The sequence below is a fragment of the Carassius auratus genome, chromosome 12 (genome assembly GCF_003368295.1).
Source record: "Carassius auratus strain Wakin chromosome 12, ASM336829v1, whole genome shotgun sequence".
NCBI classification, from domain to species: Eukaryota; Metazoa; Chordata; class Actinopteri; order Cypriniformes; family Cyprinidae; genus Carassius; species Carassius auratus.
In genome coordinates, this window is record NC_039254.1 from 12842118 (window position 1) to 12869854 (window position 27737).

At 38.5% G+C, this 27737-nt stretch overlaps 1 protein-coding gene across 1 annotated transcript; it reads right to left on the bottom strand.

The window, feature by feature from the left end:
• Window positions 1–22209: 22209 nt before the first annotated feature.
• On the bottom strand, window positions 22210–23640 carry LOC113112179 (zinc finger BED domain-containing protein 4-like). The gene is made up of 2 exons (XM_026277622.1): window positions 23273–23640; window positions 22210–22757 (listed from the first exon to the last, which is right to left on the bottom strand). The coding sequence occupies exons 1-2, from the start codon at window positions 23592–23594 to the stop codon at window positions 22210–22212; spliced, it is 870 nt and encodes a 289-aa protein (XP_026133407.1). The 5' UTR covers window positions 23595–23640.
• Window positions 23641–27737: the final 4097 nt, after the last annotated feature.

Sequence of the window (27737 nt, forward strand, 5' to 3'; positions counted from 1 at the left end):
TATGAGATAATGAGATTGTTAATGTTTACTATTGGACCTATTAAACATTAGTTATGATTAACAGATCATTATTTAATGTAAATTTCAATGCTTACAAATGTCTGCAATCTTTGAGTTCATATGATCATGCACTTTTTCAAAATCTACAAATGATATTAAAAATTATACAATGATTATAAGCTTATTTGTTAATGTACTTTTGTTTTGAATGTTATCAAACACCATTACACTTCAATTCAAATATTACATAATGCACCTTTTTTGTTTAGGTCACATATTTGGGTCTTTAGACTTCTGATTTTTACACATCTTCACAAATAATTTATTAATCATTTGTTCATGTTTTTGCAGTACCCAATTTAAAAAGACAATTCAACATTTATGAATGTTTACAAACATTTACTAGTAAATTAGTGTCTTTATGGACATTAGATTTTTAGCTCATGTAACAATATTTGTGTAAAGGGTGGTTTGTTAAGTTTAGCTAAATACATGCTATAGAATGAGCTCCTTTTACATTATAATCCTCTACGTCCGCTACGTTCTCAAAACTCAGGCAATTTGATAATACCTAGAATATCAAAATCAACTGCGGGGGGCAGATCCTTTTCCTATTTGGCACCTAAACTCTGGATTAACCTACCTAACATTGTTCGGGAGGCAGACACACTCTTGCAGTTTAAATCTAGATTAAAGACCCATCTCTTTAACCTGGCATACACATAACATACTAATATGCTTTTAATATCCAAACCCGTTAAAGGATTTTCAGGCTGCATTAACTAGGTAAACCGGAACCGGAAACACTTCCCTTATGGTGTTAGAAGAATGGCATCTATGCTAATATTTGTCTGTTTCTCTCTTGTTCAGAGGACACCGTGGCCACCAGATCAAGTCTGTGTCCACATCAGAGGGTCACTGCAGTCACCCAGAACCAGTACGTATCCAGACCAGATGGTGGATCAGGCACCTAGAAAGGACCTCTACTGCCCAGAAAGACAGCGGAGACCAGGACAATTAGAGCCCCAGATACAGATCCCCTGTAAATACCTTGTCTCAGAGGACCACCAGGACAAGACCACAGGAAAAAGATGATTCTTCTGCACAATCTGACTTTGCTGCAGCCTGGAATTGAACTACTGGTTTCGTCTGGTCAGAGGAAAACTGGCCCCCCAACTGAGCCTGGTTTCTCCCAAGGTGTTTTTCTCCATTCTGTAACCGATGGAGTTTCGGTTCACTTCATCTACAGCGATTTCGTTGACTTGATTGCAAATAAATGCACATACACCATTTAACTTGGTTGACATAACTGAATTCAATGATGAACTGCCTTTAACTATCTTTTTGCATTATTGACACACTGTTTTCCTAATGAATGTTGTTCATTTGCTTTAAGGCAATGTATTTTGTTTAAAGCGCTATATAAATAAAGGTGACTTTGACTTTTGACTTTGACTATAAAGCCATAGCATACATTAAAATGTGGGTGAAAAACATGTTTTATTGCCTTAACACTTAAATTAGTATACTACTGCATTTTATAAAACAGAGTATTACATGAATCATACATAAACAGGAGAAAAAAAATTAAATATAAAATTTTTTAAGAAAATGCATGTTCATTTATCAAAACAATTAGATAAATTTACTGAACCATGTTTTCATAGTAGTAAATAAATGTATCCCTGTTCACCATTGACCATATGAATTGAATCTGTTAATCAAATAGGTAATGTTCAAAAAATGCAAGTGGAGAGATGCAGTGTTACTATAATGTAGAGACCAGCCAATGACCCACAATATTAAAACAGATGAAAATTATATATATATATATATATATATATATATATATATATATATATATATATATATATATATATATATATATATATATATATATACACTACATAATGTTTTAATTAGTGTGAAAAAGCCTATTGTTCAGCACAAAATTAATTATGGTTACTACTGGAACAGTACAGGTTTGGAACAACATTTGTTTGAGTACATGATGATATGATGCATGTTAATTTTGGGTGAATTATCCCTTTTATAATGTCTGTTAAAATCCCTGATGTTAAGTATGAGAAATTATTTATTTTAGCAAGCTACAACTACAAAGAGAAAGGGAGAGATTTATCCATCAGTTTATGGCAAATACAGACTAAAAGAGAATTATAAAGTGACTCCAACATTTCAGAAAGAAAATATGTCCTCAAATATTTCCATCCTCTTGAATTGGTCAACAGGTCAGGCTTACTGTTAGATCATATTTACAGTCAGCCCAGCAGGGGATGAGATTTCTCTCTTAAAGCCAGAGGAAGTCCCATGGATTGAGGCTGGTTGCTTGAGTACGTTTTGATCTACATGCTCAGAGAGGCAGATGCACAAAGAGCCGAAAGCCATTAAGTGCTCAAATCCCACTCTATTACAAATACAGCATACTGTATAAAATCATATTTCTGCACAATCCCAAACAGAAAGAGTCAATCATTAGCAACAGCCACCTGAATTGCTTTGGACCTCAGACTGAACAAGCAGAAACTTCCAAGAGAAACACAGATTCCAGCAGTAAGTCAAGCAACAGAATAGTACATTAGTTCATTTCAACAAAGAAGAAGCTACACACTGCATCTAAAAAAAAACAAAATAGGTGTTACAGATTCTATACTATTCAAGTTTTTTTTTTTTTTTTTTTTCTTGTTTTTTTTACTTCCATAAAGACAAATATCAATGTGCTCAAAATTCTGTAAATATAAACAGATAAAAGATTTCCAAAGTGCTCACATTGTCATGATTCACACATGGGAACGAATGAGCGAGGAGATAAAGAGTAAAGCAAATTCCAAACACTTAAATGATAACACAAAGCTGGGAACACAGGAAAACGGGAAATACAGAACACAAAATGACAATTAACAGTGGACGGGAAACAAGGGACAGAACACACTTTAAATACAGTAACTAATTAAACACAACTGGAATCAAATAAACTAAATAAAGACAGGAACAGGAAAATGCAAATAAGGGCATGATCAAACTGGAGCACGTAGGGGAAACACACGGAACAGAGTCTGACACACATCTGCTCAGTTCTGATTTGTATCTATTTGTACCTGGTTCAAACAGAACTGAAATGCAAAGCATTATCATGCTATAGCTTTATGCAGAGATTATTTGACCATTATTATTTGATGAAAATTTGATCTCATCCTTGCTTGGGCACATTCAATTTTATTGAATTTATCTTATTACTTATTGATCTATCAATCAATCTATCTATCTATCTTTGGGGTTCAGGATCATCACGCCAGCATGTGATGCTCAATGCTCATTCAGTAATTACTAATTAACTAAAACTAAGTTCACTGTCATTGTCAGCCACTATTTTAGAGCAGATGGCAATTAATGATTTCACTTGAAAATAAATAAATAAAGGAATAAAGGAATGCATCAGTACATATTATTGGCTTTAATATTTATATTGTATGTTGTAAAAGAAAGAAGGTATTCAAGGTGTGCTGTTTTGTAAATACAGTCACGCTGTGCCTGAAACACCTTCAGAATCCAGCACACCTTGAGTACCTTATTGAACACACACCTACACACACACACACACACATGCATGTGTATCAGTGTTTGTGTTCCAATGATTTTTTAAGACTTTTGCAGGCAAGTCTGGGCAATGTTTCAAAAAGTTGTAGTGAATTTGATGTTGTGACTGACAAAAAAAGGCAAATGGGAGAAAAGGTGGTTAGATATCTTTCATCACAAATTATTGTTCCACATAAAACAAGCAACTGGAGGTCGGTAAGATAAGATAATCAAAGAGCAACACATCATTCAGCTCCTGTGCCAAACATTCTCCATATATCCTGAGAGACTTCTCTAAAGCATGCCACTATATTTACCATAGATCTGGTTTGATGAGTGAGTCAAAGATTCACAGACTGTACAGAAACATGACCAATCCAAGACCATTGTGAGAAATAAATAAATAGATATATAAAAAAATATATATATATATAGCAAACTGTATTGTTTCTGCTTGTCAAAAACTTCAAGCAATTTCACATGGCTTGAATGTGCTACAAATTACATCCTGCTCAAAGGGATTTGAGCAATATAAGATGTGTGCAGTAGTGCTAAGCCTCATCCAAGTCTCTTATGTATCAATATCAATTTATAAGATTAAAGTATACTAATCTAGGATCATGTTTTCAAGTGTTCATGTCTTCATGGATACACTATACATTAAAGGAAGAGCTAATCCTAGATAAACAGCCTCTAGAGCTTTATTAAAGGGATACTCCAGCCCAAGATGAAAATTTTGTCATTAATCACTTACCCCCATGCTGTTCCAAGCCCGTAAAAGCTTTGTTTGTCTTCGGAACACAATTTAAGATATTTTGGATAAAAACCGGGATTCTTGAGACTGTCCCATAGACTGCCAAGTAAATAACACCGTCAAAGTCTAGAAAATTAAGAAAAACATCATCTGAATAGTCCATCTGCCATCATTAGTTCAACCATAATGTTATAAAGTGATGAGAATACTGTTTTTAAGAGAAGAAAACAAAAAAAGACTGACATGTCACACTGTTCACCGTACAACCAATACTGGGTTAACATTAGGGACGCACCAATACCGAAACTGGTATCGGTATCGGCCCGATACTGAGTACCTGTACTCGTACTCATTAAAATGCCCAGATACCAACCGCTGATACCATACAGCATGTGATAAGTGCCACATTCAGACAAAGAAACACAGACAACAGAACAACAGACAGCAGAATTAAGTTATTAGAGATTGTGATCTTTGATGTTCACTCACTTAGCACACGCATATGGATTAAAACTTAATCATAAAAAAAGACCATTTATAGGGGCATTCACTATAAACATCATTTATTTTCAATCTAAGTCGTACATAACTTTCTGGCGAAAATTAATCTAGCAGCCTGTTTGTAATGCGCTAGGAAGTTATGTTACTACTGTCCCTCTCGTTCTGCACCAGTACAAATGTGTACACGTGTTGCACGTGTTTTGTTTTCTTGAGTGTTTCTCCATTGCACGTTTCAGATTTAAAAAAAAAAAAAAAAAAGTGACTTCTATTTGTGAAAATATCAGATTTATAACGGTTCCCTGCTTTATTACAGCAAAGTGTGTCATTACATTTAATGGGCATAATTAAGTGTTAAAATAACCAAAGGATATACAGTCAAACCAAAAATTACACAGACACCAGATCATTTATTTAAGTCAGGACAGCAAATTAAACTGTAACAAATTATACCCCAAAATTGTTCATACAGTGGACTACCAGAAAACTGATAAAAATTTGTGACCAAAAATGATTCAGACCAAGTCTGGGAAAAAAAAAAAAAAACCTTTCTATCAAAGTTATCTAACATTAGATGAATTTGTTGTGACAGTTTAACTCTGAGTTCTTGTAATATTGTATTACCATCTTCTTAACTATACAGAATAAGCTGTGATAATGTGAAATGTTGAAGGTGTCTCAATAAATTTTGGTTTGACTGTATCTATTTAATAAATTAACCAGTTCAATCAATCAATCAATCAATCAGTCAATCAATCTTTCATCGTTTACTGTCGTTATCTGAATTACCTTCAAAAAAGGACACAAAAGTACAATAAAAAAAAATCAAGAAATGGTCCATATGAATTTCATATTATATTCCTAGCCTTCTGAAATTACTATAGGTATGGGAGAATAACAAATATATTTAAAAAAATAAAATAAAATAAATAAATGCATTGTTATTTACCTATATTAATACTTATAATAAATTTTTATTCACTATTGTTATACATCTTCATTTAACCACTGCAACTGGACCACTGAGACTACAGTAGATCAGTCTGATGATTCAGAACTGATTTTATTTTATTATACACAGTTTAAAAATTGAATGACCTTAAATATATCATACAAATTCAATAGACTACTGTTAATGATACTATAATCGTGCTTTTAAATACATTTTTAAGCCGCAGTATATTAACTTGAAATAGTCTAGTACATTATTTAAAATTTCACATATTTAGTTTCATGAAATAATATGTGTCACAGAAAATTTGAGTAAATAAATGATTTTCTAATTTTAGTTTGAAGTATTCCTTTAACCCAGGGGTTGTTTAGAAGGTCACTAGCACATACTTCTAAGAATTTATAAAATACATCCTGTTTTGTTATTTACACTGTGTCGGAGCACACATGAATATTTCTGTTTTTATCAGACAATGTTCTGAAAGAGTCTTCATAATGGCACTGAAGAGATACTTACTCTGTACTTACATGTTCCACCTGCCCCCCCAACCCCACCCCACACACACACACATAATGAAGAAGTCCACCATCACACACACAATTAAGTAATGACACTCATGTCATGTTACACTTAAGTCATGTCACTCTGCGGCCATCTTTAAAATGCCTCTCGGGCATGCAAAGTGCAACTCCTATCTCTTTGAATGTGGAAACATCAAATTCTTCAAAACTGTACACTAAGTTTAGGATTAAATTTCATTTTTGAAAACACCAAAGAAATCTGACAATAACTGTGTCATAAATGTTGTTACTTTTGCTGTAATAGCATTACCAAAAAAGCATATTTCTCAGGCTGGTTCAGCCAGTGTGCATGCGCAGTCCTAACCACACGTCTCAGAGAACATTGACTGTTCCTATAGCAACCAGGACTTCTAACAGCAGCTGCAGTGACGTGCTTACTTTACCAATTTTGCTCAGAAGGTGGGACTTCCTGCGATTAAGCGGCCATATTAAGTGTCGCATTTTTCCACATTCAAAACTGTGCGAGTGACACGTCTTGGGTATTCTACAGTCTTTGCACACACACACACACACACACACACACAACCAAAATGGAGAGGAAACAGGTGGAGTGAGGACAAGTGAATTTTGTGTTTAGAGATTCAGATCAGATGTCAAGGACATACAGTATGAGTCTGTATTCACATTACAGAGAAAGAGATGTGCCAATACACAAAAGAAATATTAGAAATTTGATGTTTTTAATATCTTTTGAATGTCACAGTACATGGAGATATCTTCTTCCTATATGTTTCTTCAGAGAAAAAGATCCCCATAATCTCACGTGTGTCTCTAGACTTTCAGAACTGGTGTCTTTTAGATGAATAATGTCATAACTATTAAGATTTGCCAATACATAGGGAAAACATTCTTGGCCCTGTCAAAATATGGAATCATTTTACAATAAACAATTTCTTGTGAAACGCAAAGTTTGTCCTGTAAACTCTCTATAAATACCAGTATATATATATATATATATATCAGTTTTACATTGGTATTGTGACTGCTGTGTGTCACATGACAACCATGAGATACCCCCCCCCCACACACACATACACACACACGCACACACACAGACACACACCACCCCTCTTTCACTCGTGCCGCCCCCCCCCCCCCCAAAAATAAAATAAATACGGCCCTGACACTACAATACAAAATTATTTGTCAAATAAATGAAACACAATGAAACATTCATTTTAGCTGAAATTGTTATAGATTACTTCTAGAGATTGCAGTGATACATGATGGTGAAAAATGATTAAATTAATAATACTTACAGTAAGTTAAGATTAATTTTAAAATTGTGCCCCCTAAAAGCACTAGTCGTCTAGAACCACCCCTGCCAAGATATAGAGGCAATGAGAAGATTTCAGCACAACTAGCTACTGTACACATATTATATGTCATCAAATACATTCAAATGGAAACAGTTAGGACTTTAGAATATAGGCCTATAATATATATTTTTGGGCCAAACTATCACTTTAAATGAAACATAACCAACAAAAAATCTGCCTGTGGTAACATTTCTGCAAAATAATATTGATATTGCTTCTTGCTAGTTTCGCAACAGTCTCAAAGTGAAATATAAAGTGTGTGTCGCTAAAAATAAGTGAGTGACGCTAAAAGCATGTTCAGTTTTATGCAAAACAGATAAAGGTGAATCTGGATAAGCTTTACTGCAATGGTTGCCGAATATATGTTAGTGGCGCTAAAAGGTTAATGTCGTCTTTGAAAATAATGTACTGTACCACCTACACTAAACCCTAAACCTAACCAGCAGTTTTATCAAAAGCAAACATGAATTTAAAAAATGGCATTTTCTGAAGCAACAATGTCAAAAGCTTCTACAAGTCTTTGAGCTCATTAAGATCGCATGTTAAGGTGAGTAATTGCAAGGTGAGCTACCAAGCAAGTTTACTATGTCAAAAGAGCTATTGCCTATTTATTGAGCTCTTTACATAACGAGAACATCAAAATGTATTATTTTACTATAATCGTGCACTATGGTAAAACTGGTATCGTACAAAGAACCACACAAACGATTATTTATTAATCAATAATCTACCCCCATAACCATAATTTGTGTGGAAAGGAATAAGAGTGATTGGTGAGTTCCTCCCAATGCTGTTCATTTTAGATGAAAATTTATTTAAACAGTGTACATATTTTGTAGGTAGAATCAATAAGCCTACTATAGGTTGAACATAACAGTCTCTCATCTCCTAAGCTTTGAAAGGGCAATATTTGAGAAATAAATACTTTTCTCTGGATATGTTAAGTATAATCAGCCCTTTACATCACATTTGCTTTAAGTATTCAAATCTGCTAAATGACTAAATGTAAATGTAAAAGGCCAAGAGTTATATATGGCATTTTGCAGGCTGAATCATATTTTTATAGCACATATGTACAGTACATGAAAAAGGCTGCTTAAACTATATACTATTAAACAGCTTGGTTGCATCTACACAGTCATAGAAGGCTAGAATGAAAGACTGACAAGGTGAAGAGCAGAGTTAAAAGAGAAACGAATCAAAGCTTAAGAGCAGTCGAGACAAGAGGGATGACATTAAAGCAAATGTAAGTAAAGCCTACAGTGACAGACAGCTAAACCACAGCTGAAACACAGCCTTTGGCAAAGCAAATAATCAAAACAAACATCCCCAGTCTAACAACACACAGAGCAAGGTTTATTTTTCCACGTTTAAACCTACATCTAAATATACATGTGTGCAAGTTTGCCATTTGTGTCAGGGTGCAATATTGATGAATTCTCAGTGGTTTGATGCTTATTCTCACAGTCACACAATGACACTGTGTTTCAGCTTCAACCAACACAGCATAATACTGCCAAAGGCCTTATACCATAGATATGTATACATAAATTCCACATTCAACTGCCTTAGACACAACATCATGTTTTCCATCTTGGAACAGTCAATGTGGTGTCACTCACAGTTAAAATCAATGAGTTTGCACAACATTGAGCAGCCTCTGTTTGCAAAAACAACCGAGATGTAAACAGCTTAGTATAGCAGCCCATAAAACCAGACACTAATGAGGTATATATCTATAAATAAAACTATGAATTAAATAGATAACAAAGAGCACACAAATAAAATGCACTGATAAGCAACATGCATTTTAAAGGTGCACTAAGTGAATTTTCATAAATGCTTTTGACCACATCATCGGACTGAGTCCTAAAACACACTTAAAAGTATATTTACAAATCAACTGTACTTAAAAGCCCACTCAAAGGGTAAGTTCACACACAAAAAAATACATGTTGTCATTAATTACTCATCCTCATGTCATTCCAAACCCGTAAGACCTTCATGCATCTTCGGAACTTAAATAAAGATTTTTTTTTTTTTTTTTGTGAAATCCAAGAGCTTTCTGACCCAGCATTGACAGCAACACAACTACCATGTTCAAGGCCTAGAAAGGTAGTAAAGATATCATTAAAATAGTCCATGTGATAGCAGTTTCAGGGTCAATATGAATTTCTGAAGCTACAAGAATAATTTTTTGTGAGCAAAAATAAATAAAGAAAGAAAGAAAGAAAGAAAGAAAGAAAGAAAGAAAGAAAGAAAGAAAGAAAGAAAGAAAGAAAGAAAGATTTTATTTAACAGTTTATTCCCTTCCATGTCCACAAGAGTATTTTTTATTTTGGGGTAAAATAACCCTTTAAGAAAACAAAATGATAAGTAACTGCCTAATGGGTTTTAATCAGTATTTGGATGGCTTTTTGATATGTGGATGTAAATCAATTTTACCCTTGTCTACATATTATGAAATTTTGATTTGAAGAACCCCAGGAGACTGGCCTCTGACATTTCCTCAAAGGATATTTAATGTTTATGGACACAACGATGTCAGTTTGAAGTGAGAGCACAGGCACTCTTGTTACCGTGGTGACTTGAGATTTTCCATGCACCCTGTAGAGATGAGAGGAGACATGAAAAAAGTGAATAAGCATGTCGAGATTGCTGTGGATATCTTGATGCCACTCAGCTTAGTCCATTAGTACATCAGCAAACCCATAACAAAAAGATTGTACCTGAGAGTTTATTTGCTGTTTTGTTTTACCTTATATAATTTCCCACAGATATTGGCTTGGTTGCTTTTAAAATTAATTTCAGGTAAGCCAAATCTGAAAAACAACATACTAGATTGGGTTCTCTGAAGTTCCCTTGAAATTTGGCCTGGATTTTTAAAATATCAATAAAAAAATGGCTGTTTTCTGAAATATCATAAATATCAATGATATATTATTTTTTAATTCTCTCTAACCTTTATCTAATTGACTAAAGTAGTAAGAAAAATTTTTCACTGGCCAACTTTATTTTTCACTTGTAAATGTAAACAAACGTTGATTTTAATGCCTGCAACACAAAAAAAAAACAGTTTTTTGACAGAGGCATGCTTAACACTTTGTCACATCAACTGTCCTTTTAATTACAATGTTTAATTGAAGATACTAATTGATAAAGTTTTGCAAGCAAATCTCCATTAATACCAGACTTTAAATGATCAGCATTCTGTGATTGTCATTAACTAATTCTCCATTTCATGGCTGATCATACATCTTCAACAGGAGACAAATCTTCATTTCATTTACACCGCTGCATCCCCATACAATGACAGACGTTTGCTTTTGCATCTGTCCCAGGTGAAAGTCTGGATGCTCCCTTTGGTCTTTGGGAATGATAATTTGATGTCCATTATTCTGAAGAATTACTCATTTACTCATCTGACCACAGCACACAGTGTTCTGCAGCAGCATCTCTAAACAGCGATGTTATTACCTCATGGGTGAGAAAGGTCATGTGTATTTATTTTTGGAAAATCGTCTGTCATGTTGTTGTTTTTGTTAGTCCTGTGTGCTATATACTGTATGCTAATTTCCGTTATTATGGTTACCTATGCAAATTTATATGGAACTGGAACTATGGAATGTGGTCAAGAGACATGCCTGGAACTATGTTCGCCGTGCATTTCCCTGAAAATAATTGTACACCTCAGAACGTTCATCAGCCAATCAGGTTAAAGCATTCAATGGCCCCATAGTATATTAGAATATTTTGTATGGTTCTGTAGTTGGTGAAAGACCAAAATTCTTTGTCACTTCGCATTGAGAAAAATGATTTTTGATTTGTTTGACACTTTTTTAATAAAATTTGACTTAAAGTGATGAGCCATGGTTCAAAGACTTCAATTCCCCTTGTGTACCCAAACATAAACCCCTCACAAATTACCAATGTGCCTGCCTTATATGAACTGTTTCAAAACAGTTTAATTTGGATATTCTATAATCTTTACACTTTTATTTTGCTCTGTCCTAACTTTTTTGGAGAGTGTTGCAGCAATCACAATTAAAATTTGTTTATATACAGTATTGTGCAAAAGTCTTAAGCCACTAATATTTTCACCAACAAAAAATGGTCATCATTCAGTTTGTCTGGAATAACATGAAGACAAATAAACTGAGACATAATAAACTGAGACAGACTAAATCCAGAAAAACTGGAAATATTTTCAAAATGCTTCAAGAAACCTGCAAAGCTAAAGTACTTGTCACGGGTGCGTACTGGACAGAGGACTCAGATGCAGAGTAAAGAAAAAGGAGAATCTTTATTCTCACCACAAAACACAAAATAACATAAACAATAATGAAATGCTCTGGCGCACACAGAGATCTCCGAGCTGGCCGGCACACTGCGGACCACTCGCGCTGCCGGATCTCCGAATTACGGATCCTTTGACACAAGAACAGAAGGTGCGACTGATATTGAGAATAATGTAAAACATGGGCAAAGACAAAACAATCTACTCACGACCACAGACAGAAAAGCAGAGACATATAAGGGAGTGGGGGAATGAGCGACAGGTGGGGAAGAATCAGCTTGTGATCTGCGCAACCCCGCCATGATCAGCGCTGATTGCCTAGACCACGAGCTACTGAACAGACAGGACAACACAGACCACAGGGGAAGCTGAGACGGCACCCTGCACAGTGACAGTACTGTGCAAGGTTTTAGGCACATGTGTAAAAATGCTGTAAAATGGGGATGCCTAAAAAAGAATGCCATAAATAGATTGTATAAATTAGCTTCTATTAACATAACTAAATTAAATCAACATTTGTTGTGACCACACTATGTTAAAAAAAAAAAAAAGCTTTTTTCCTTGGTGCACTTGCACATTGTTTTTCAGTTAGCTTTGCTGGCAGGTTTCTTGAAGTGTCTTGGACACATTGCCAAAGTTCTTCTAAATTGAGTCTGTTTCAGTTTTTTCTGTTTCTTCTTGTTATTCCAGACAGACTGATGTTGATCAGATAAGATCTCTGTGTGGAGCACTGGCTAAATCTTACAAATGTTGACATTCAAATGAAATTACAAAATAGAATACCGAGATTCATAAAAAAAATTAAATGTTGGTTTTTACGATACTATTGTTGCAAAGCAACTTTACAGAAAATTAAGTTTCTATAATATTTAGTAGTAGCTTATCAGTGGTGACTCATCTTTTATGTACATATGGCAGAAATGTATTGAAAAATCAACACTATTAACAGCAATTATCATGATGCTGAAACTCAAATGCTATCAGAAAGGCTATTCTAGAGTTTGGGAGGCAAATGTAAAAAAAAATCATTTAGTGGACTTTGCTATACTAGGAACTACCAAAAGTCCAGACTTTTGCACCCTTGATGGATTGTAGTGTTGTATAAGGCTAGTTAGGTATGCAGGAGCTAAACCATTTAGGGCCTTATAGGTAAGTAATAATATTTTGTAACTTAATAAGTAGCCAGTGCAGAGAGTGTAAAATTGGAGTTATATGGTTATATTTTCTAGCAAAATTTAAGCACCAAAATGTTATTATTATTTGTATTATTATTATTTATTTATTTTTTACATTAAAAAAACAATGACATCACTAGTTAAATTGATATTTTTACACTAGGCATATTTAGCTGCTTAACCATGCTTCATTTTTTATGCTTTGGGAGAGAGAACAAAATGACTACATAGGAAGTGAGGAAAGAAAGAAAGAAAGAAAGGCAGAAGAAAAGTGAGTGAATAAATGCTTTCTTTTAAATACTATTAGATTATTCGTTTAGCTGACAATTGCTATATATGTCAGAGGTCGCACACCTCTGGAGCAACTAGGGGTTAAGTGTCTTGTTTAGGGACACGTTGGTGTTTCACAGTGGATGCAAACCCGGGTCTCTCACACCAAAGGCATGTGTCTTATCCACTGCACTGCTACCCCCACCCCTAATAAATATAAATATGAAACAATATATTCTACAGAGTATCTTTAGCCTGCTTAAAATGTTAATTATTGGATTGTCTCCATACAAAAACTTCCAACATGACTTCCAACTTGTACAATCAAACCTCTGCAAATGAATGCAGCTCCATGACTGGACTTCAGTAAACCCACAAGAGCCCACCTTGCACCTTTTGTTCTATCTCTACATTGCCTGGCAGTTGCTGCTTGCATTAAGTTTAAGACACTGAGGCTTGCCTATAGAACAGCCTAAGGCTCTGCACCCTCCTACCTTCACTCTTTCTCTTATGAGTCTACATCCCCTCTCGATGCCTGCAAGGCAAAATATTTCAAGAACATTTTCATTTACTGTTCCAGGCTGGTGTAATGATCTTTCTCACCAAGTCCAGACAGTCTAATACCTGACAATATTCAAGAAGTAGCCAGAAAGTAATTTCTTCATCTCTTCTGTGAGCACTAAACTGTATACTTACATTTTTTACTACTCTTCTGTCACTCCTTCTTCAAGCTTCTACTATTCTGAACAATGCATGAAACTTTGTATTGCTTGCAATTTTCATGTTATTGTTTCTTTCTCTTTCTCTTTCTCTTTCTCTTTCTCTTTCTCTTTCTCTCTCTTTCTCTTTCTCAGATTTATCCAAATACAATCATAACACATTCAAGGCATTGAAAAAAAGCACTGAAATTGTTTATTGAAACACTGATAGGCACTAACATTTTTGTTGAATAGAACTGTGAACATGAAATTAGGCTGTTCACAGTAATGCCATCCACAGAAGCAAATCGTGATTGATCTGAAGGCATGAACATGAAGGCTAGAGATGAAATAGCATAAGAATAACATATCAAATATGTGTGTGTTTTTTTTTTTTATAATAACATTTACAACTTAAACAGAGTTCTGTAATTCAGGATATCAATATTCTAAAGTGTAATGGTTGAATGTGGTCTTAATATAATATAATATAATATAATATAATATAATATAATATAATATAATATAATATAATATAATATAATATAATATAATATAATATAATATAATATAATGTTCACTATTTAAGACTATTGGAAATTTTTGTATTTGCAATTAAGCACATTTTTCCCAAATCGCCTTTATCTAATTGTATATATAAAAACAATAATAATAATAATTAAAATAATAATAGTAATAGTAATTGAATAGTGGTTAACGACAAGTTGGACAATCATAAAAAGTCCAGTCTGGGAAGGTTTTGTTGTCACTTTGAAGCCATTTTGATGGGAAAGCCTTCATGACAAGATGTGCTACCTCTCAGTGCTAAGCTAAGGATTTAGTGGAGTTTGGAAGTTTGCCACCTTGTTATAACATGTTGACAATGTTGCACAGCACTAAAGAATCATAGTAAACTAGAATCCAAATAGTTAGTGTGGAGCCAACAGCAGAGATCAATGCAACTAGAGCTCTTGGATCAGTCCTGTGATTCTACAAAACAAAGTAAAAATTAATTTGTTCTCATTCTCCTGAACAAAGAAATAAGGGCAGGTATGGAGAAATACATATTTCTGTCATGAAATTTTGGATTGCACAGGCCGATAGATTCGAGCTCAATCTGATATAATTACATCAACATTCACATGATGCAGCTGATTGATTGATTTTCGCATGAAGCAGCAAAAAAAAGAAGCTTTGCATCTCAACATTCAAATACTTGACTAGTGCTTGCTGTAGCAGTTTCAGGAATCCTTCACCTTCCCCAGCTCCATGTGTATAGCTATGCTACGAAGGGATTATTTTAAAGGAGCATTGCATAGGTCCTGAAATTTCTAACCGTTACTGACAACAGTGGCCGTTAGAGGAACTGCAGCCAGTCTCATGCTCGTTCTCAGTGCGCACGCTCGTACGAGCACTACCACATCAACCGGGGTGCCGCAGCAACCACTGACGGCTCATCGAGATTCATCACCATGTTTGAGGTAAGAAAAATTATAGTACTTAGTATAGTATAGTACTTAGTATAGTATAGTAAGGTTATTGTTTGACAGACCATAATTTAGTACAATGTTGCAGTGCTACTTTATATTATCAACTAAAGTCTACTTTTAAAAGTATTTTAACACTGTAACACACACACTGCCAACACTCACAGACCTCTTATTTTGACTATTGTAGAGTGACGCTAAATTATATAACTGAGTTGAAGACGTTATGCTTATTTTTAGATGCAGTACTATTACTATTCGGGATCTGTTTTTATACCCACCGCTGACTGGAGCTCCCGCCAAGAATCAAATGCCGCTCCGATGTTGACTCTTGACTTTGCCCGTCGCCGGTCGCTCTCTCTTTTTGCCACACTAGATACTTTTTTTTTTTTTTTTTTTTTTTACTTACGAGGAGTGTCAGTGGGTGTCTGAATTGTGCTGCCGGAGGCTGGTCGCTTCTTTCCATCCACAGAGTCCATCTGAAAACACTATTGCCGCTGCTTACTATAATGGCTGGCATGCCGTATGGTTGTAAGCCCAAGTAGATGAGAACGCGCATAACGTCACATTTTGTGAATTTTCACACCAATTCGGGCCCGACTCCTCCACACACAATTGAGTTTACAGGCTGATAGAGGCAACTGTGGTGGACAGTCGAGGTGTCATTCTTTTTTTTTTTTTACATCATGGCTCATACATGTACAAATGAAAACTCTATCTTAAAGATTTTTTAAGTAAAAACCTCCACATAGCTCCTTTAATGTATGTTATATGGGGGTTATTTTATATTGTAACAAACAGTCCGCTGAAGGCGAGTAGTGTTGGACACAAGTGCAAATTTTATTAAAGGTCCCATTTTTCTTGCTTTTATGAAGCTTTGATTGTGTTTACAGTGTGCAATATAATATGTGATCATGTTTCGCGTGTAAAAATCACAGTATTTTTCATACAATTCACCTATCTGTATACCACTGTTTTCACTGTCATAAAAATGGGCTGATGACTTCCTTGTTCTATAAAGTCCTTCCTTCAGAAATACTAGGGGTGCTCCGATCACGATCGGCCGATCGTTAATTCCGATCAGCGGTTAATTCCATCAGGTGCGTGATTTCTCATAGAGCAGCTGTTACTACACAGAGCCGTTGTTAATAGAGAAGATGCGCAAATCACGTTAATTTTCAGCGTTTATTGGCCCATCTTCTCAGTTAACAACGGCTCTGTGTAGTAACAGCTGCTCTATGTGAAATCACGCACCTGATGGAATTAACCACTGATTAGAAAACCGGCTTTACTGACGAGATGCGCATTAACGATCGGCCGATCGTGATCGGAGCACCCCTAAGAAATACGTAACGAGTTGTGATTGTGCCAGCGGTTCCTGTGTTGTGATTCGACAGCAGCTGAGCGCATGCTGCCCTCCTGGAAACGTGATTGGGCTAGTTTTGGACTAGTTTTGAGAAGCAAGTGGGCAGGAGCATGTGCTGGAGATGTACTCATAATCACAGGAGCATTTTTAATGATGAGATGCACATGAAAATCGCATTTAAATTTTTTTGCACAGCCCTAACATCTAGTTAACAAAGCTAAACAGCGTTGCCCTTTGTGTAATAAGTTACAGAAACTGTTAAACGCACCAATTTAAATAATAAAATACACGTTTTTTTTACCGGTTGTGGTCCATAAACAACGCCTTCTCCAGACAAAGAGGGAACTGCTCCATCTTTCAGGAATAATCTTTATGCAAACGTCTCAGTTATGTATGGTAACCCTTGTTCCCTGAAGGAGGGAATGGAGACGCCACGTCGGTGACCAACGAATATGGGATATCACTTCGATAGACCAATCTACTTTGAGTGTAAACTAAACGAGCCAATGCACATTGGCATGCAATTATTGCATCCAGCTGCCGCTGATCACTGCGTGAGTATAAGAAGGCAGCAGGTGCAATGAATTCAAGTTTTTCGCTGAGGAGCCGAACCAGGACCCGGCAGCTCAGCGGCAGTACAGCAACCATGGCGATGGGACGTGGCGTCTCCGTTCCCTCCTTCAGGGAAAGAGGGTTACCATACGTAACCGAGATGTTCCCTTTCACTCGGTCACTCTCGACGCTACATCGGTGACCGACGAATATGGGATCCCTATCAAAGCGCCATGGGTGCTGCCCCTTCTAGTGCCCTGTGCGAGCCACCTGCACCCCTATAAGGTGTAGGCCGGGGCTCAGAACAAGTAGCTCCACTCACCATTGTCAAAGCACTACCTCACTGGGTGAGACTGGATAACACTGGGAAAACGTACCCGGTCCGCTTGGAACAGGGACGCTGCGGAAGCCCTATCCTTCCGGAAGGAGGTCTCGGAGGCAAATACACATATAGCATCAATTTAGGAGTATATGGAGAAATTTGAGGTGATAAAAAACCCTCTTGGGAAGGCAGAAGTCTGCCGGGGAAACACGGGCTCTAAGGCTATACCATGGACTATACTGCTCATACTATACTATAGGCTCGAATGGGCCCTGCTATAGTGATTTAAGCACTAGAGACAGGCCGGGATGGATTTAACCTCCTGGTCCCTCTAAGGAACCTGACGATGAGGTCATGCTTACCCAAAGACTTCCCATTCACGGGGTCATGGTACGCAGCAATAGAGGCAACCTGGACTTTGAGGGTGGAGGGAGACAGCCTTCGCTCCAGCCCTTGCTTCAGAAAGGACAGCACGACCGCAAGTCATTTTTTGTAGGCGAATTCTGTTAAATAAAATATCTCGCTTGGCATTGAACTTTGAGCTTTAGATTTTATAGATATTATTTAAGGGCAACATGAGGCTCAAAAACCAGTCAGTATCTGGTGTGAACACCATTTATACACCTTCAAGTTTACGCTCCTCCAGAGAATAATCCTGTTCCGGTGATCAGCCTAGAGGGGGCTCCTGATCCAAAGTTTAGCCCCGAATGTCAGGAGGCCCACAAATGCCCGCTCTCCCACACTCTCCTGCCTCCTCCTCCACTGTCATCTGCTAGTCCTAAGCCCCCCATCTATGCAGTGTGAGCTCCACAGGACTGCCATCCCCCAGCATCGCCATGGCTGGAGTTTCCCTTGACAACGCCTCTAGACTCTAAATACCGACGCCTCTAGACTCTAGAATTTTCGGCTCCACCATGGCTCTTAGCTCCCTCCTCTCTGCTGTCACCTGGCAGTCCACAAGCTCCACCAGACTCCCTCATGCTCCTCAGGACTCCATTCCTCTGGCATCGCCTCGTTCCTCCATCCCTCAGGCTCCATCAGGCTCCTTCATCCACTCGACTCCTTCTCAGTCGTCGGTCGCTCCGGCTCCACCGTGGCTTCCCAGATCCACATCTTCATGTTGGTCGCCGGTGCCATCTGCCAGTGCCATCTGCGCCTCCGGATCCTCCCTTTTGCCCTGGCTCATCAGATCTCCATCGCCTTAGTCTCCTCCACCACCTTCTCTGCCACCGTTGGTCAGCCACCTGGACCATGGGTCGACATTATGGTTGTGGCCTGAGTCCTGCTGGGCTTCTCCTGCTCCATGCCCCTCCTGTCTCCTCCCTGGCTCCTCCCTCCCTCCATCGTCACCTCCCTGGACTCTCCCTGCTGGCCCCCTCCCAGGTGTCCGTCCCCCTACTGAGCAGAGGCGGACATAGTACAAAGCTTCATTACTTGAGTAAAAGTACAGATACTCCTTGCTAAATTTTACTCAAGTACAAGTAAAAGTACTACAGCCAGATGTCTACTTAAAGTAAAAGTACTGAGTATCAAGAGTACGATAGTAAATTTTCTAAATATTGCATTACTACTGCCACATTGCTCACGTTTACGTACAGAAGCGTTCTACATGGAGTTATGAAACAGGTTAATGTTAATACCTTGGAGAATGTAAAAGGAATTGAAAGTAAAATCAAGTCCACAAACATGCCACAAACATGGCAAAAAAAATAAAAACAAAAGGATTACAGTGTAAAAGAATATTATTGAAGGCTACATAAATATAAAAATGTAATGATGTATAGTCATTGCGTGTATTAGAATTAGGCTACCTATTTGCAATTCAGTCTATTACTACTTATAATGATGAAGAAATTGGCTAATTAATTGAACAACAATGCTAATACAGACACACATATATTAACTGAGTCATCACGCGGAGCTATTTGAAAGCATGCACTGCTACTTCTTCCCATGCCTTCTTCACCTCGGGAAGCTTTGGTGGATGCCTGCTTGTCCTGTAGATGATCTGCTCACGCGCTTTAACTTCACGCACGAGCAGATCGGTTTCTTCACTTGAGAAGCATTCAGCTTTTCCGTCAACAAATTTCGCAATGTAAATAGCAATCCGCTATGGCGCGAGCGCATCTCGCTCTTAAATGGAATGGGAGATGAACGTTGCATTTTTATCGTGAGTACTCCCCAAAAATGATACTCGAGTAAAGTACAGATACCTCAAAATTGGAAAAACCAAATAAAAGCGATCCATTTGTCGTACAGTGTTTTTGTAGACAAAATGTGTCACGTGACAAGCCTGATGTGTCGCCATGGAAACAGTGAGGGGCACATTTGAATATTTTAAACTCACCACTGAAAAGGTTAAAGATTTTTCAGCAACCTGTTTCTCTGTCTGGTGTCGATTGTCAATCCCTGTGTGATACGTGTGAGTTTACTGGATTAAAGCCAAACACATTAACATGGTCATGTACATTAAACTCCATGAGAGTTGTTATGGCAGAAACATATCTCCAAAAAAATTTATTTATTTATTTATTTATTTGTGATAATGTGTACTGTTTTTCTAAATAACGCTTGTAGTGCTCAGTCATGTGTAACAGTCTTCTAACATATTCTTTAGATGTGCATATAGTGTGATGCCCACTAAAGTGTTTTCACATTTGTGGTAGTTTCTGTAATTTTATAATGAATGTTTTTGAATATTTGTTCAGGGGCAATGAACCTGGTTCCACCATCCTTGCACTAAAATATTTTATATTGAGGTCAAGAGTAATTGTGGAGTTCGCCAGCAGGTGGCGCTTACTGTTCTCCAGGAGGCTTTACGTCAGTTCGGTCCGCTTTGCGATTTTCCTCTTTCTGCTGAGCGAGACGAAAAACGGACGGAGTTTGCCCTGTTTTCAGGTTGGTGGAATAGTAAATTAAGCTAAGTGTCTGAAGTGTAATATGTTGACACGTCGCTGAATGTTTTAATGTCCGCTAATAAGGCTGTGTTATGAATATGTGGACATAATGTGTTCACATATAGCAGTAGCCGCATTTTCGCGCCTGTTAAGGTCACCTGTTGCTGCCAAAGTCACGTGGACAGTTTTATTTGTAACTCGAACATTTTTGTCAAGTCTTAATACTTTTGAAATGTATGATACTGTGTAAAATGTGAAAAGCTGATGTTAAAACTGAGTTTATTTAATGGTTAAACGCTATTGTTAAAAACAAAAGTGATATATTTTTAAATGGTTAAAAAGAAGTTAAAAGTCTGTCAGCTCATGCATTTTGAGAAGAGTAAAAATGACATTAGATGTAGAAAATGCAGCATTTAGGAACCATATATAAGTGGTAACTAGGGCTGCACGATTTGGGAAAATTGTCATATTGCGATTATTGAGGTCAATATTGCGATATGCGATTGCGATTAAAATAAATGGTATCGTGAGTCAACTTGTTATTATTCAAAATAAATAATTTTTAGAAAATGAAATAACATTCTTATTAATGTAAACTTATTTTCTCAAATATATAGCTAAATTAAATAAAACAATAAATAAAAACATACACATTTTCACAAAAATAAGATATTTTAAACATTTTGTCCATACAAACAGGGACATTTACGCAGGAGGTAACATACTGAAAATAAAAAAAACAACAACTGCATATACAATTGTTGTTCAAAGTCAAACCACTAAATCTTTTTTTTTTTTTTTTTTTTAAATGACCAACTGGTACTTTTAAATCCTCTTTCTAAACAGTTAAACTGATCACATTAGAGGTTCTTTGCCAAAAAGACAAGCATGTCTACTTTCTCTGGTTTCAGACAGGAGCGATGATTCGACACAACATTACCACTAGTGCTAAAAGCTCTCTCTGATGCAGAGCTTGTTGCTTGTATGCCCAGATATTTCTGTGCTAGTTTGCATAGCCTAGGGAAGTTTACTTTGTGAAACTTCCACCATTTCAGTGGATCTTCTCCATGGTCTACACATGGCATGTAAATGTAAGCATTGAGTTCAGCGGTCACTGCTTCTCTAAACTGTGCCATGGAATCAAATGTGGATGACAATGATGTTCTTGGTGCTGTGCATGTGGTTTCCTTGAAGAAACTGGCCAGAGTTTTCTTCTTGGCTTTAGCAGCAGGTGGACTTTCCACATCCAGGCTATCATTCTCCATCACTGCAGTGCTTTGGGCAACAGACTGCTGCTGGTGAATTTCCTGAAACAAATATTAAAAAAAATGCATGTTTTAGAAATTTGTTAGATTGAATTCTTACCAGTTAGGTAAACTCTGGTTTTACTCACTATCAATTCAGAGATGGCTCGTTCCTTCAAGGTCTGGGTCTCCTCTTCACAGATTTATTGAGTTCTGAATCTTGGGTCTAGGAAAGTGGTGAAGTTTAGCAAGTCCTGTGTGCCTTCATATTTGTTGTTGAGGTAGCTAAGGATTTTTGTTTTCAGTGATTTGGTCAGTTCAGTGTCTGCTTCGTCTTCAGCCAGCACTGAGGTGTTCAGAAGATGCAGAGCAGGTTTCACACAAGATATGCTCACATAACTCTCACCAGATAAGGCATCTGTAAAGTCCTGGAGTGGGCTTAGTGCCTTGTTTACAGATTCCAAGACCTCCAGGTCCTGCCATGAAGGGAGTAGGTGTCGCACTTTGCGGTCTGTAGAGAGAACCTTGGACAACGCACTTTGCTGCTCCAGGACTCTTGCTATCATTTTCTGAGTGGAACCCCATCGTGTTGAGCAGTCTGTCACCATGGCATGCTCTGGGAGGTTCAGCTCTTGTTGTGCTTCCTTCAAGGCCACTCTTTTCTTCCAACTATGGGAGAAGTGGCCCACAATCTTCCTGCATATCCCAGTAGCTCTGTTAATGCATTGTGCATTATCTTTCAGAGCATTTTCTGTGAATGATAAGATGAAAAAAAAATGTAATACAAAATACAAAAATGACAACACACACACACACACACACACACACACACACACAGTGTTTTCATCAAATCATGTCACCACTCTAGGCCTAATAGTAGTAGGCAAATAGCTATGGCAGATTTGTTCTTTACACTCTTACAGAGTTATGTTTAATGCTAATTATTAGCACTTAATGAAATAGGCTACTCCTAGTATCTTTTGTGATACACATAATTTTACACTGTATTTAAAATGATTTCATTAATAAATCGAGGGTACAACTGCCCCTAACCCCATAGTTGGCCGGTCCTGTAATGAGTAGTAAATCTCCATCACGTGTGTGCTTTCAGCAGCGCTTACTACACAGAGCTGCTCTATCTGAAACACATATGTGATGGAGATTTACTACTGATTACAGGACCGGCTTTACTGAAAAGACGTGCATTTGCATGCGATTTGTCGTACTGCCCGTCTAATAACAAAATATGAAATCAATTTAACTTACCAATGGCCAAATGAAGTCTATGCCCAAAACACTGGATTCTAGTCCATTGATTAAGCTCCACTGCTTTGACAATGTTGGTGCCGTTGTCTGTAGTGATGGCGACCTGACGCTCCTCACAGAGGTCCCACGCAGCCAGTGCCTCTCTCAAGCCCAAGGCTATGTTCTCTCCTGTGTGGTCGGCGGGGAAATACGATGTTTGAAGGCAGCGGCTTTTCAATTCAAACTCCTCGTTGACAAAGTGCACAGTCAAGCTAATATACGGTTCACTTGTCCTGCTTGACCACAGGTCCGTAGTGGTTGAAAAGAACGTCACCGAAGCCATTTCCTTTTGAACTTCGTCACGGCGCGAGTTATAAAGTTTAGGTATCGCTACTTGAGAGAAATAGTTTCGAAAGGGCAGCTGGTACCTCTTGTCCAGTGTGCGGATCATTTTCTGAAATCCCACTTTACTTACGGTGTGTATGGGCATCATGTCTTTTGCCAAGTAGTGGGTTATGGAGTCGGTGATTTCTTTATGTCTATGCGAAGACTTATCATATGGCGTGAGACTTGCAAACACATCTGTAATTGCGCATTGTTTTGTTCGGGGAACAGCTTGTGCCTTGTTTCCTTCACCTGTCTCTTTACTAATCTGGGTTTTCATCGTCATGCATTCATCATATTTTTCTCTGTGCTGTTTCAGGTGCTGATATAAATTTGTCGTATTGCCACATGATGTAGCGACTTTAATTTTGCAAATCTTGCACAGTACATCTCTCTGCTCAGTGTCAGTAATCTCAAATCTGAAATATCGCCATATAACAGAGGTAGAGTTTTTTTTGGCTACCAGATCAGTCTCCTCGGCATCCATCTTCGTTCTGGTCTCTCAGCGCTGCTCACAAAAGTGAACACGCACGCCACACGTGCACTTGCTTATACTGATAGACTGTCAGATCTTTTTTTTTTCATCTTTTTTTGTTTGTTTTGTTAGCGGCACGAAAAATCGGCAAACTGTTCTCAGAAAATGTGTGTTTAAGTCCACACACTTATTTATTTAATATAATCGCAACATTTCCCGTCATATAATCGCACAGGCTGACATCGCGATTGCGATTACGATACGATTAATCGTGCAGCACTAGTGGTAACATAAGCTATGTTTTATTTTGAGTTGAAAAGAGACAACTTAACAGGGTTACAGTGGTTATTGTCATTTTGATTCATTTAATCACACAAAACTTAGTGTTTGCTGAAAGATGAAAAAAGACATTGTATTTTATTTTGAAGTTGTGTTTATTTCGTAGTGAACATTGAGTGTTTGTAAACAGAGGAGGATTTAGAGAGAGTTTTCAGAGAGAGCATACAAGCTGTTTACATGGTGCCAGCCGGTACCTGTAACATCAGCTTGACAACAGTGTTACTTGTTTATTTTTTTTCATCAATAGATTAAATTTATCATTGAAAAAACAGATTTTCTACAGATGTTTATGAATGTCCCTTTACTTTGTGTGGCAGGACACAGAGGGTTGTCAGAATAGATGGAGAGACTACGCCACCCTGGCACGGTGCCAGAGATAATACCTTGCCCGTAGGCAACACAGGTTTGTGTGCAATAAATTGGCAGAAGACGTGGGTAAAACAATTATGAAATTTTATTACAAATAAAATTTTATGCAACAAAAAGAAAAAATAAAATAATAATAATGCAATGAATGTGATATGGGTGGCCAATAACCTCAAACTGTAGGAAGAGGATGCAGGAGCCAATGAAGGCAGACAATGAACGGTTGCGCCAGGAAAGCGCCCTTGCATTGCCTGGCCCTAGTACCTCTCGTGTGCCCGATCCTGAGCCGGTTGTGCCTCCTCCAGTCGTTTCGGGTGCCAATCCTTCCGAAAGATTTGTGTTTGTACCCCGTGACCGGAAGTGTCCCCGATTCAATGGTAGGTCTGGTATTGGCATCAATGAATGGATTGAGGAGGCACAGGCTTGTATTCGGGCTCGTCATTTGTCAATTGGGGAGCAGGCGTTTTTTGTATTTGACCATTTAGAGGGGGAAGCTCGAGACGAGATCCGGTATCGTTCGGAAGTTGAACGAGGGGATCCCGAAAATATTTTTTCCGCTTTACGCGAAGTTTTTGGCTGCTCACAGTCCCACGTAGCACTGCAGGAGGCGTTCTTTTCCAGACGACAGTTAGAGGGGGAGAGTCTATTGGAGTTTTCGCTCGCTCTGATGGATCTTATCGAAAGTAAAGCAGCGGTTTCCTGGGGCTGTTTTAAATGCTCCCATTTTACTGTGTGACCAGTTTGTCGAGCATGTCGTCGATAATGCCCTCCGGTGCGAACTTAAGCAGTTAGTTCGCCGTCAACCAAATACAACGCTATTAGAAGTACGTAGTGAGGCGATCCAGTGGGAACAGGAGGGTTTGCCTTGGGCTGCGAGGGCTCGTAGCCAGTCTGTCCCATTTTCGTATGGGATTCAATATGGTGTCCACGGGGGGCAGCGTTCTGTTACAAATGAGTCTTCGTCATCTGAATTGAGCGAATTACGAGAAATGTTAAAAGCACAACAAAATCAGTTGAATCAGCTGACTCAAGGCTTTGCCCAATTACAAGGCGCGCATTCACGTAGTCACTCTCCGCGCTACGGACCGGTGATTTGTAGGCGGTGCCATCAACCTGGCCATTTTGCCAGGGAGTGTAATTTATCACTGCCTGGCACTTTGACCTCTGGTTCTTTGTCTTCTGATCCATCGCATTCTGACCCTACCGCGTCATCTGTAGCAAGAGGGCCACGTCATTCAAACCAGCCGTCGGGAAACTAGTGCCCGCCGGGCTGTTGAGCCACAGCTCGGCTGGGGTAATTAGGGGCTGGATGTCTCATTTAATGTCTGGTTGCCCACAATTGGTGGTTAAGATTGGGGGAGTAGGGGTGCCTTGTTTGATTGACACCGGCTCTATGGTGTCTACTATAACCGAGAGCTGTTTCTTAAGCCATTTTGAACCGTGGGGTCAAGAGCGTCTAAAACTTTGTCAATGGCTCCAACTACGGGCGGCTAATGGACTCGCCGTTCCGTATCTTGGTTATATGGAATTGGATGTTGAATTGTGTGGTAAAATAGTGCCAGAGTGTGGGATATTGGTAGTAAAGGATCCACCTAGGGATGCGTGTGCTCAAGTCCCAGGAATACTGGGAATGAATGTGTTGAGCCGGTGTTACCGGGAACTGTTTGGTCAATATGGCCAAGCCTTGTTTGACTCTCCACCGGTAGTCGAGGTTCCTGATTTTGTGATGCAGGCTTTGCAACAGTGCCATAAAGGTACATGTCAGCCAGTACTTGGACAGGTAGGGAGAGTAAAGGTGCGAGGGCGTCATCAGTGTCGTATTCCAGGTGGCACCATGAAGATTGTGGTTGCCACCTGCTCTGAACAGTACTCTCGGGGTACAGTGCTATTTGAACCACTTGAGTCTGGACTCGCAGCTGGCCTCTTAGCCTCGCCTGCACTGGTGCCATCCGTTCGAGGTACAGTCTATATTCCAGTTGTAAATGTAGGGCTGTTGGATGTGTTACTCTATCCAAATACAGTGCTGGGTTCCCTGCATGGTGTGTATGTTGTGAGTTTGCCTCCAGAGGTCACTGAAGTGAAGGAGACGGTTGCAATGGTAGGTGCCCAAGAGTGTGTGCTAGAAACTTCGCTGCAGCAGCGGATTGATTCTGTTAATTTATCAGCCCTCGAGTTTAAGGAGCAGGATGAGGTTAGGACCCTGTTGCAGAGGTATCAGTCTGTGTTTTCAGCCCATGATAGTGACTTGGGCTGTACTAACCTGATCTCTCATGATATTTCCCTTAAAGATGACGTTCCGGTTCGGCAGCGGTACAGGCGCTTGCCACCCTCAGAATATGATGTGGTGAAAACGCACTTTAACCAGCTGCTTGAAGCCCAGGTGATCAGAGAAAGCTGTAGCCCATATGCGTCTCCTATCGTCCTTGTGAAAAAGAAAGATGGTAGTCTACGCATGTGCGTGGACTACCGTCAGTTGAATTCAAAGACTAGGAAGGACGCATTCCCGCTGCCTCGCATTGAGGAAACTTTAGATGCATTGACCGGGGCCCGCTGGTTTTCCACTTTGGATTTGGCCAGCGGGTACAACCAAGTTCCAGTTACTGATGGGGATAAGTCCAAAACTGCCTTCTGTACCCCATTTGGGTTATTTGAGTGGAACAGGATGCCGTTTGGGCTTTGTAATGCTCCCAGCACTTTCCAGCGGTTGATGGAGAGATTGTTTGGGGACCAGTGGCATCGGTCCTTGCTTTTGTACCTGGATGACATTGCGTTTTTTTCCTCCTCAGTAACTCAACACCTGGAACGGCTGGAGGTGGTCTTGGGTCGATTGAAGCGGGAAGGTCTTAAAGCTAAGCTGGAGAAGTGTGTGTTTTTCCAAGAACAGGTAAAGTATTTGGGTCATGTGGTGTCCTCCCAGGGGGT

Coding starts and splice junctions, on each gene's coding strand:
- LOC113112179 (XM_026277622.1), bottom strand. CDS start 23,594: ATGGCTTCGGTGACGTTCTTTTCAACCACTACGGACCTGTGGTCAAGC. Junction 22,758..23,272: donor TAGACTTCATTTGGCCATTG/GTAAGTTAAATT, acceptor TATCATTCACAG/AAAATGCTCTGAAAGATAAT.